Source organism: Bos taurus, chromosome 18 (assembly GCF_002263795.3).
Source record: "Bos taurus isolate L1 Dominette 01449 registration number 42190680 breed Hereford chromosome 18, ARS-UCD2.0, whole genome shotgun sequence".
Taxonomy (NCBI): Eukaryota; Metazoa; Chordata; class Mammalia; order Artiodactyla; family Bovidae; genus Bos; species Bos taurus.
The window spans coordinates 57,072,235-57,084,308 of record NC_037345.1 but is presented as its reverse complement, the minus strand read 5'-3'; the positions used below and the strand labels follow the sequence as shown (position 1 = coordinate 57,084,308).

The window sequence follows — 12,074 nt, the reverse complement described above, 5'->3', positions numbered from 1 at the left end:
CCTTGTACAACCAGGTGATGAGTGAGCTGTGTGTTCTCTTTTTGTTCTCAGGTGGTCCAATTCAGTTTTAAGAAAAGTCAGTTGGGGATATCAAAAATTCCTCATAATGATTATTGACATTCTAAATTGCCATGGGTCCAAGGTCCTTCCTTGTGGGTATCAAGTCCTAAAGATAATCAGCCACCCAGCAGAGTGTCTTTTCCCCAGCTCCTCCCACCTTGCAGTTCAGAGTCCATCCCTGAGCAGGAAGTGGGTGGAGACCACATCTGGGGCCTGAGAGGACACAGGTCTGTAAAAGGGTACAGGAGGTGACTGGGTCCCTGGAAAGATCCCTCCAGCAGGAGGACCGGAGCAGCTCATGGACCTTTCCAGACCCAGGTGCAGACTCTGGAGGGAACTGGTCCTTGTGGGTAAGACAGTGGGGCTAGCAGGATGCAGGTGGGGTAGAAGGGAGTGACCCAGGACCCTCAGCAGAACTCTCATGAACTCACACACCCGGGCACAGCTTGCCCAAGACACACACACACATGCACACACAGAGGTAGCATTCCTCTCTACCCACCACAAGGCATGATGAAATTGAACCCCAACACACAATTCCCAGCAAGCACTTCCTCTGGGTTCACCTCCTCTGCCCTGATCCCCTCACTGCCTCTCTGGCAGGACCCCTCCCAATCCTTCACTTTCCCCCAAAACACTGTGCTTCCTCCTGATACTGACCACTCTCATGTTGCCCTGGTGGCCACATATACTGTCCTTCAAAACCTCTAGGGCCCACACCTGGAGCCCTGGAGCAGGGGGTCTCAGCTGTCTTTGCCTCCTCCGTGGAGGCAAGGCCTAGGGTTCCTATAGCAGCAGACACCTGTCCCCCCACTTAGGAGATAACAGATACACACCCCCATTGGTGTTTGCACCACTAATCCTAAGTGGTAAATTAAAGACAGTGTAGATCCTCTTGGGGGAGTTTAATCCCCCCAGATAACCATTCTGAGCCCTCCTGCTGGGCTCCACCCTGATCTCTGGGGAGCTGGGGACACAGAGGTGAGTCAACAAGGAAGATGGACATGGGGAGGAGAAAGCAGAGATCAGGGTGCTAGAAGTGAGGAAGAGTATGTGTGGTGGGTCAAGAAGAGCTATGTGTGTGACTGGGGCACACAGTCTGGATGCTGTGTCTTCTGATGAATGAACAAAGGTGGTAAAGTAGGGTAGCTGTGACTCAAAAAGAGCCTACCTTGGGTCCTAGAGACCAGTTCTCTCTACATGTTTCACAAGCTATGCTAAGGGTTGAACCTATAGTGAGAGCACTGGGGAGCCATGGAAGATACATGAACAGAGGGAGAGCAGGGTCACCTATGAGGCTTCACAAGGATCCACAAAACTGACCTGTGAGGATGGGCTGGAGTTCAGGGAGGAGGCCAGCCTGGAACAGGACGATAAAAGAATGGACCAGGGCAGGGGCTGAGGTGACGGAGAGCGGGGGAACAGACTGCCAAGTCCTTCAGGAGCTAGAAGCCCTTGACCCATTTTCCAAGGTCTCTGTGGATCATGATCTGCGGTGTAAACCTGTGTGCATGTATGTATGTGTGTGTGCCTTTTTCTGTTTGTCTTCCTCAGCCAGTCTGCTGGCCTGTGGGATCCGCCAGGCCTCCAGCCAAATCTACATCACCCCGGATTCACTCATCGGAGTGGAAAGATATTCGAGCTCACTGGCCATCGAGAACGCCCCTGAAGATGTTCAGGAATACAGCTGGCACCGAGGTGCAAATGACACTGAGGAAAATCTGATTATCAGCTACAACGCCACATCTCATTCCAGGCGGGATGGGCCCATGTACAGCGGCCGGGAAAGTGTGTCCATTAGAGGTACCCTGAGGATCTGGAGGTCACAGTTAAATGACACGGGGAACTACACAGTGAGGGTGGACACCATCAATGACACCCAGAGAGCAACTGGCTGGCTCGAGATTCTAGGTGAGTTAGCAGTGGCCCCACCACCCAACTGCAGCTGAGTTTAGGGAACGGTGTCCCTTGAAGCTCACACTGTCCTGTCTCCACCCACCTCCAGATGACACTGGGAACCTTGGTGGATGGTAGCCCAGCTTCTCCCCAGAAATGGGACCCTCACTACCTTCAAGGGCTCCAGGTTCCCTCTCAGTGTATTAGTTATCTCCTGCTGTGTGACAAATAGCCTCAAACTTAGTAGCTTAAAAGAACACCGCTTCTGTGAGTCAGAAGTTCTGATGTGGCTCAGCCATTTCCAGCGCTGAGACTCACAGGGTGTTGGCTGGGGCTGTGTTCTCACATGTGACTCTGTCTACAGGATTTCACATCCTGGCTCTTTGCCTCTTCAAGGCCAACAAAAATTTCTCTGTCTAGAGAGGAGTCTAATACAACAAAGCTTATGCTGGAAGTAACAGACAGCTCATCACCTTAGCCATATTCAATAGGCTACAACAAAGTCAGGAGCTCCACTCACATTGAGGGGATGGGATTATAGAGGCGTTATACCATGGAGTGGAGATCATGGGGCCATCTTGGAATTCTGTCTACTCCAGTGAGATCCTGGTGCTCCACAGGGCTAGGGCAGGACAGTGTGGATTTTGAAGGCTGGGAGAACTTAGTTCCCCTCTGACTCTTTATATACCATGTCACTTTTTGAGCTTTGGTTTTCTCATGTGTAAAATGGCAGTATTATCCATCGCTGTGGTCTGTCTTAAGGTTAGAGGCAGAAATTTGTAAAAAGAATGGGAAAAGTTAATGGGAGGAATCGTTATGGAGAACAAACACTGTCAGTTACTTTGAGTTCTATCTGCACTTCCTTTGATGGGGGTGTCCTGGTTTGGGGGTTCAGAAGCAACCATCAGGCCACTGGAAAATAGTAAGAATTCACGGTTATTGTAATGGAGCCATAGAGATGGCTCAGAGCATTGGAAGACAGGTCAGTAGAGAACCCTCATTTCGACTGCCTCGTGCCCACTCCTGCTTCTCTGTCCCTCTCAGCCCCAGGGATGCTCTCTTGCCAGGATCCTAGATCCTATCTTAGAATTCTGGGCTTCTCCCCTCAACATAGCCTGAAACCCCCGTTGAAGAGGAGCAGAGTGTGGGGAGACAGATCCAACCCCTAACCTTCTCCTCCCTGCTTCACCCAGAGTTGGAAATCCCGCAAATCTCGGTCAACACCACCTCCGTCGTAGATGGCGAGGATGCGGTGGCTGCCACTTGCTACACCAATGACAGCCACGTCCAGTGGTATGTGAATCATGCACCGGTGTCCAGCAATTACCGGATGACCATCTCCCCGGACAACAAGACCCTCATCATCCGAATGTTCAGCCGCTTCGACTCACCACTTCAGTGCGGGATAGAAATTCTCCCAGAGCTCATTCAGAAAAGTGACCTCGTCTATGTGACAGTGGCCTGTGAGTGTTCTGGGGTCATGAGAGTGAAGCTGTGGTGGGGCTCTGGGTTTTCCCACAGCATAGCAATAAAACCGGCAGAACTGGAGAGAGCAACATGAGCTGCCTTGCAGACAGCTGCCCTGGGTTCAAATCCCAGGTTTGACTATTTAACCCTTAGGCTTCAGAACCCTACTGGCTGCTCAGAACCCTGGTCTCCACTCAGTTTAAAATGGGGGCCCTAATCCCTACCTCTCAGATTAGAAATAGTGTCAATTTGTGACACCTGTCCCTTGTGTCATGAGGGGACTGCTTACAACCAATTGTTTGAAACATCATTTTATTGATTTGTTTTTGGCTGTGCTGGGTCTTCACTGCTTCGTGCAGGCTTTTCTGTAGTTGCATCGAGCAGGCGCTGCTCTTTGCTGTGGTAGCTTCTCCTGTTGCTGAACACGAGCTCTAGGGTGGGTGGGCATCAGTAGTTGCTGCTCCCGGGCTCTAGAGTGCAGGCTCAAGAGTTATGGGCTCGGGCTTAATTGCTCTGAGGCTTGTGGGATCCTCCCTGATCGGGGATGGACCCCACGTCTCCTGCATTGGCAGGTGGATTCTTTACCACTGAGCCACCAGGGAAGCCCCTACAACCATTTCTTAAAACGACATTTCATTTCTTAATTTTTCAAAACCCAACTGTTCACGAGTCTTCAAATTCAGCCCACTGATCATTTTATTCAGTTCTTCTAAATTTAATAAAATCATGTTCACTTTTGCTGTTACTGGGATGGGACTGATCATACTCCTTTAAAGAGTTTGGTTTTCAAGCTAAATTATGCATTTTATAGACACTCTGTTAAAGTCCTCTGCTGCCCATCAATGCAAGTTGGTATCCCACTAAGACCTGCTCAAATTCTCAAACAAGTCTTGTAAATCCAAGACACTGAACTTAGAAAGGCAGTGAAACTCAGATTCTTTGAAACCTTCCAGGACTGTTCACACTGATTCAACTCTTTCATCTCTAAGTCTAGCGTCATCATCACATTTAAATCTGGAACCACTCTTGCAGTGTCTCAGATTCCCTAAACCGAGAGCTGTGGACAAAGGGGTCATCATTTCTGACCTTCCCACACTGCTCACTGGCCAGAGGTTCGGAACCAAAGCCAAAGACACGGGGGCTGCAAGTGTTCAGGGAAATTCCTCCCAGGTCATAAGGGTACTTGCCTGGTCCTTTTGTAGGTCAACAGGGGACTCGTGAATCCCTAAACCTCTCCTCTGAGCCTCGTTATCCTCAGGCATGAAATGGATCAAGAGTGGCTGTGGTCACATGGGTTGGGTGGGAATTAAGTGAGTGTGTGAATGTGTGACATGTTTAAAACAGTGCCGGGAGTGCAGTAGGTGTGATGCCTGCTTCTACTTTTACTTTTCTATTTTATTATGAAGTGAAGGGCAGCCAGGGAGCTGGGCTGCAGTACCTCTTGGCAACAGAAGATGCTACGGTTACTGTCATTGTCGTTGGCTCAGCTGCTCTGGCTGGGATGGGTCTGGGAGTCTGCTTGGGGTACAGAGTGGGGGCATCTGGGGGCTGGGGAGGACTTCGTGTGGACTGAGAGAAGGAGTCAGGACCCTCGGGTGTCAGAAGCATGGTTCCAGGGGTCCTGCTCTGTCTCTGCAGATGGGCCCTACAGTCTGCAGCTCAGGAGCAGTCCCACTGACTTCAGTGGCATCCTGTCTGCTGAGATTGGCTCCCAGGTGGAGATGGAGTGCATCTCCTATTCCAGACCAGAATCCAAGTACCGCTGGATCCACAATGGCTCCCTCCTGAGCTTCTCAGAGAAGAACATCACCCTCCCAAGTCTGACCTGGGACCAGATGGGCAGATACAGGTGCATCGCAGAGAACTCCGCCACCCAGCTGACCTTGTACGATGAAGTCCACATCCAGGCACTCTGTGAGTGCAGGAGAGGCCTGTCGCTCTCTCCAAATCTCCCCACTTCTATGCCTCTGCCTGGGGGATGCCTGTCATCAGAAATGTCCTCTTCACCGTGTGTTGCCATGCTCACAATAGTCAGATGAAGTCCCCTCAACCTCCCAAGTCCAAGTCCAAACTGCCTCCTTTATGAAGCCCCCAGAGTCCTCAGGTTAGAGTTGGAGTGAATTCCAGGGATGTGGGATCAGCCAACACTGACTAAGCATTTACTCTAGCAGCTACCTTTCTAACCTGGGTGATTCTAAGCTGGGTGACCCTCCAGTCTCCTTACAGAGAAAGTGACCATTATTAGCATCACCTTCACTCTACCAGTGAGCAAATCGAGCCACAGAGAGTTTGGGCACTTTGTTCAAGGCTCCAGTTCTCATGGGCAGAGGATGCAGGATTCAAACCCTAGCCGTCTGACCTCACAGCCTCTGCCCTCCACAGATCCGCGGGGCTGCTCTGAGATAAGGAAGTGGGAACACGCCAGGGGAGGTGGTACGGGGGACGTGGGGAGCTGTCCATGGTGTGGCCTCTGGAGCAGGTTAGGAAGGAGTCTGCACGTAGGGGAGGCACCTATTCAGGAACCCCATGTCCAACCCTCTACACTATGGAGAGAGATGGACAGGCTTGGGGAGAGAGTAGGCATGCAGGGCCGTGAAGAGCAGGAGCTCTGGAGCCTAGTGACCTGAGATCAAATCCCAGCTCTGCCACTGTCCCTCTGCATGAACAGGGGCAGCAGCGTCACCTCTCTGAGCCCCAGTTTTCCCCTTTGCAGTTTGGTAGTGAGGGTTCTAGTCGATGGGGTTGCTGCATAAGAGAAATCAGTCGGCACGAGAAGCCGTCAGCCTGGCTCAGAATGACATGAGTGGACATCGAGTAGGGGCTGGAGACATTTATTTCAGTTACCTCTCACTATTTACTAAGGATCGAACAGACACAACTTTTGTGTATGAATGATGCTTCAATTCATGCCATTTGACATCCATTGGACTATTAAACTTCAGAAGGTCAGAGAGAGGCTGGACAAGCACTTTGATAATCATTTGTCCCCAATTTTTAACACGGTACCTGGCATACAGTTGGAGCTCAGTGAATGAATCCCTGTGGAATGAGTTTATGACCCTTTGTATCCAGCACACCCTGCCCTGCTGCCCTCCGTCCCCTTACTTGGGCTCATGCTTTTCCAGAGCACTTCTCACTACCTGTGATGAAGTGGGATGTTTCTTTGCTTAATTGCTGACTGCTCCACTTCCCAGCTAGAATGTCAGCCCCATCAAATCAAGAAGTTTCTTTTGTTCACTGCTGAGCCCCTAAACACATGGAACAGTGCTTCGCACATAGAAGAAGGTGCTGAGAAATCATCAAAGAGCAGATGTGTGAGCATACAAAGGGATGAGCGAATGGTGCTCTTGACCTCTATGCATCTTCTCCTCCTAGGGCGCCGGCCTGTTGTCAGCAGAAGTTTCACCATCTCAGGCTCCTTGTTGGTGTTTCTCATCATATTCACAGTTCTGGGCTTCACCCACTTCCTTATGGTCCTGATCCGTGCCCTGTTCAGACATTACTCTACCAGGTAGGTACCTATTGCATTGGACCCAGGGTGGGACACTGGCCGGGGGCTCAAACTCAAGGGACAGTACATCCTTGAGAGGGAAGGCAGAGACAGAATGGGGAAGGGACCAACCAGGAACTGAGTATTCAGGGATCATCTGGGCAAACAAATAGATAACAAGGACATGAGGCTCCATCTGCTCACCGGTAAAGTAGAGATGATGAAAGGACTGATGCTAAAGCTGAAGCTCCAATACTTTGGTCTCCTGAGGCAAAGAGCCGACTCATTGGAAAAGACCCTGATGCTGGGGAAGATTGAGGGCAGGAGGAGAAGGGGGAGACAGAGGATGAGGTGGTTGCATAGCATCACCAACTAGGTGGACATGAGTTTGAGTAAACTCCAGGATATAGTGAAGGACAGGGGGGCCTGGCGTGCTGCAGTCCATGGGATCGCAAAGAGTCAGACACAACGTAGCGACTAAACAGCAACAATAACAACAAAGTGGAGGTGATGCTGATAACAATCACTTACTCTGTGCGGAGACTGGTAGTGTCACCCAGGTTACAGTGCTTGGCGCTGGCATGGAGGAAGTGCTCAGAAAATGTGAGCTCTCCTTATTGCCCCGGAATTTACCCCAACTCTGATCTTAGGACTCTAGGGGCTTCATAAAAAGAGGCAGTTTAGACTTGAACCTAGGAAGTTGTGTGACTTTGGGCAAGTGACTGCCCAGGAACCTCTGCAAACACCTGTTCTTTCAGCCACAAAATATGTCTTATGTATCTGTTTGGTGAGTTCAGGACAATTTCTATACATGATCTACCATAGTGCCTGGCATAAAACAGGTGTGAAATTCATCATCATCAATAATCAAGCCAGGTAGTACCTATATCTTTTCCAGGAACACCCTGTCTGTTTTCCCTCTCCCCTGCCCCACAGCATTGCTCTCTAGCGACCTTAAGACCTCAGAAATATTAAACTGTGTAAATGTTGGAGACACTCATTGTAAGGGGTAAGCCCCCAGATTCCTTATCTCTCTTAGGAGTACGGGGCCTTGGAAAGAAGAAGCTGACCCCTCATCTACCCAGGACTCTCAGTTTCCTATGAATCCCAGATCTGACTTCTTCCCTAATTTCTCTCCATAGGGCAAATTGGTCTATATGACTGTCTGCCTCAGACCTGGAGAATAAAACCGGACAAGCAAGGAGGTGAGGCGGGAGTGAGAGTCCCCATAGGGATGGGCTAGGCTGGAAGGGGCCCAGGGACTTCCTGGAGGGGACAGTCAAGCAAGGGACTCGGGCCAGTCCCGCTGGGACTGGAGGTGGAGGCTCCCAGAGAACGTCTACAGTCTGCTCCTAGGACTGGGTGGTGGGATGCTGGGGAACCCCAGGAGCACATGGACACTGACCATTCCATCTGCCAATCAGAACCAGCCAATGGGATGCAGACTGGGGCGGGGCATGCGCGGAGCTCGGAGTTCTAATTCCCACGCCTCTTCCCCGCCAGTAAATTGGATTTCAACTTCTCTACTCCCTTAACCAGACCCGGTGGGATCATTAGAGAGGCTGCAAAGATGCCCCATCTCAGCATCGCCAGTGACAGAGAGTTGGAACCACAGCGCATGTCGGATGAATGTCATGGTTAGAAACTGCTGGGCAACGAGACTCACTGGTGTGCGAAATGTTCACAACTTGATGCCGAGTTAGAAACGCACAGTACAGACCTGCATCTGATAAGACCATGTTGTGAAAAGTATAGATTAGTTAACTGATATAGGTACAATATTACAGTATGTGTACACACACACACACATATGCTATATATATCCAGTGAGATGGTTGGATGGCATCGTCGACTCAATGGACATGAGTTTGCACAAACTCCGAGAGATAGTGAAAGACGGGACCCTGGTGTGCTGCAGTCCATGGCGCAAAGAGTGGGACATGACTTAGCAAGTGAACAACGATGACAATATCCACATATAGATATACCATATGTATCTCCATATATATAAAAATATCTGTGCACAAATTGTAGAAACTGTTAACTCTTAATGGTGCTATCTAAATTTCCCTTTTTGCACTTTACCGTATGCTCTGAAGTGGTTTTTTTTTTTTTTTTTCCTTCTCAAAGTGTATACGTTGTTTTCATATTTAACATAAGAACCAATAAAATTAAAACAACATACGGTTTATTGAGACCTCATAATGCCATTTCTGGAACTTCTTCTTGAGCTCTCTTCATGCACGTGTCCAAAAATATCGAAGCAAATTTGCTCATTCCCATAACAGAATAGAAAGAAGGGAGGGAGGGGAAAGAAAAAGATCTCCTGGCCATATCTATGGGAGTGTGGAGGCCCAGCCAAGCCTTTGTGGTTGTCGCTGCTCTCAGGAAATACCTGACTGTTTGAAGGTATTTCAAACAGTGAAATATGAAGCAGTTAGGGCCATTTCTGGACACAAGGCAGTCTCCTGGGCCCATTGCTTAAGACCTCTTGTTCCGTCTTGGGGTCCTCTAGCCTTCGTCTCCTCATCTGCATCTGCCTGTCCCCAAGTCACTAGGTCATTCACTGCTGTTTCTTCAGTAAAAATCAAAAGTCCTCATGGGAGATTATTTTGTGCAAACACATGGCCAAGGGGTCTGCTGGTTGCCTGACCCAACAACAGCCCATGAGGAAGAGACCCTCAGAACCCTGGAGGGGCGTGAGTCCCAATGCTGCCCTGAGTAGCTGGGTGACCCCGAGGCAGCTGCCTAACCTCTCTGAGCCTGGTTCCTCATCTCCATAACCTGAGAGACACTTTGCATTCCTTAGGATCCTTCAGCACACCTGGCACAGAGCCTCACACCAGCCAGGTGCTTGGCAAAGGTCCCAGGAAGCCATATGTGTATCTGATCGTTTTTTAGAAGAAAGCTACTGTCAGACTCCACCACCCAGCTGGGACCCAGCAAGGGCACAGACGACCTTCCACACCCCAGTTCATTCCCCAGCTTGATTCAGAAGTGACAATGCTTCTGGGAACTTTGAATTAATGCCTGGTCTCAACTGGGGAGTGGGAGGTAGTTATAAATTCTGCTGTTCAAACCCAGAAGGCATCCTGGGTGGGGCTGGACAGTGGCCAAGCCACGTCAGGTAAACAGGGACCTTCCTCTGGGAGGAGCGATGAGGTTTTTTTTTTCATCCTGAGTGCAGGAAGGGAGAAGGAAAAGAGTGAGTGGGGCTTTCTGTCTGTCACTGCCTGGATCCACCCACCGGGCACAGGTCATTCCAGGATTGCAGCTGAGCGGCTCAGAAAAAGCTGGGAGGGTTGTTATGAAGAGTGATTCAGGAGGAGGAGGCAACAGGGATCCCAGTCCTTGTTAGGAGAGAATTGGGACTGTGAGCTGCCATGAGAAATTCTTCCGGATGTAAATTGTCAAGCTTTGAGATGGAAACCTCTTCCCCTGTGCCAGGCTCCCAGCTCCCTCCCCTGTGGAGTCCTATTGGAAAGAAGTGCCTGCTATTGCATCTTGGTGCTATGTCTGTATGCTCTCCCTACACATCCCAAACCCTTTTTTGTGGCCTCTGTGCTCGATTATTTAACCACCATTGTTGTTGTTTAGTCACTAAGTCGTGTCCAACACTTTTGCACCCCCATGGACCGCAGCCTGTCATATCTATGCATTAAGATGCATTAGATTCGCAAGTATTTCCAAAAATTGCTTGATGTGAATAATAAAAAACTAAACACATCCCTCATAGGCTTCCCTCATAGCTCAGTCGGTAAAGAATCTGCCTGTGTGCGATGCATGAGACCCTGGTTCGATTTTTGGGTTGGGAAGATCCGCTGGAGAAGGAAAAGGCTACCCACTTCAGTATTCTGGCCTGGAGAATTCCATGGACTATACAGTCCATGGGGTCGCAAAGAGTCGGGCACGACTGAGCGACTTTCACTTTCACGATACAGACTTCCCTGTAGCTCAAACAGTAAAGAATCTGCCTGCAATGCAGAAGACCGGGATTTGTTCCCTGGGTTGGGAAATTCCTCTGGAGAAGGGAATGGTAATCCATTCCAGTATTCTTGCTTGGAGAGTTCCATGGACAGAGAAACCTGGTGAGCTACAGAGTCTGTGAGGTCACAAAGAGTTGGACACAACTGAGCGACTAACACAAACACATCCCAAGTTAACCATTGCGTATTCCCATTGACAGAGATGGGCACGTGTTCTACGTCTGTATCTAAACCTATATCTCCATAAAAAAAGTCAAATCACTCTATTGTACACTTGAAACTGATATAAGATTGGAAGTCAATTGTGTGTGCTCAGTTGTGTCCGACTCTTTGTAGCCCCGAGGACAGTAGTCCACCAGGCTCCTCTGTCCACGGAATTTTCCAGGCAAGAATACTGGAGGGGGTTGGCATTTCCTTCTCCAGTGGATCCCGTTTTGTTAGAACTCTTCACTATGACTCATCCGTCTTGGGTGGCCCTGAGCTATGGCTCAAAGCTTCATTGAGTTATGCAAGCCCCTTCACCAGGACAAGGCTGTGATCCATGAAGGAGGAATTTCTGATACTGCACATTAATTTTACCTATTCCTGAGCTTCATATCAATGGAATTATAAGGTATGTATTCTTTTGCATCTGGTTTCTTTCATTCAACATGTATTCAAAATTCATTCTCGTTACATGTGTTGTTGTTGTTGTTTTTGAGGACTAGTATTCCATTGTATGGATATACCATACTTTGGTTATCCATTCTCTTCTAGTATTTGGGTTATTTCCACATTTAGGCCGTTATAAATAACGCTGCTATACACAGTCACATATAAGTGTTCGTGTGGATATTTGCTTTTATTCTTCCAGAGTAAATTTCTAGGAGTAGAATTGCTGGGTCACAGGATGGATGCATTATGCGTAACTGTACACAAAACTGCCACATCATCTTCCAAAGCAGTTGCACTATTTACATTCCACCCCAGAAATGTGTGGCTTCCAGGTGGTGCAGTTGTCAAGAACCCTCCTGCCAAGGCAGGAAATGCGGGTTCAATCCCTGGTTTGGGAAGATCTCAGGAGTAGGAAATGGCAACCTACTCCAATGTTCTTGCTTGGAAAATTCCACAGCCAGAGGAACCTTGTGGGCTACAGTCCATGGGGTCACAGAGAGTCTGACACGACTGAGAGTCTG

General features: G+C 49.2%; 1 protein-coding gene across 1 annotated transcript; it reads left to right on the top strand.

Annotated features, from left to right (window-relative positions):
- Positions 1-228: 228 nt before the first annotated feature.
- CEACAM18 (CEA cell adhesion molecule 18) lies at positions 229-9,067 on the top strand. Its single transcript, XM_059877116.1, has 6 exons — positions 229-410; positions 1,615-1,971; positions 3,150-3,419; positions 5,062-5,337; positions 6,799-6,934; positions 8,056-9,067. The coding sequence occupies exons 1-6, from the start codon at positions 359-361 to the stop codon at positions 8,072-8,074; spliced, it is 1,110 nt and encodes a 369-aa protein (XP_059733099.1). The 5' UTR covers positions 229-358; the 3' UTR covers positions 8,075-9,067.
- The last annotated feature ends 3,007 nt before the right edge of the window (positions 9,068-12,074 follow it).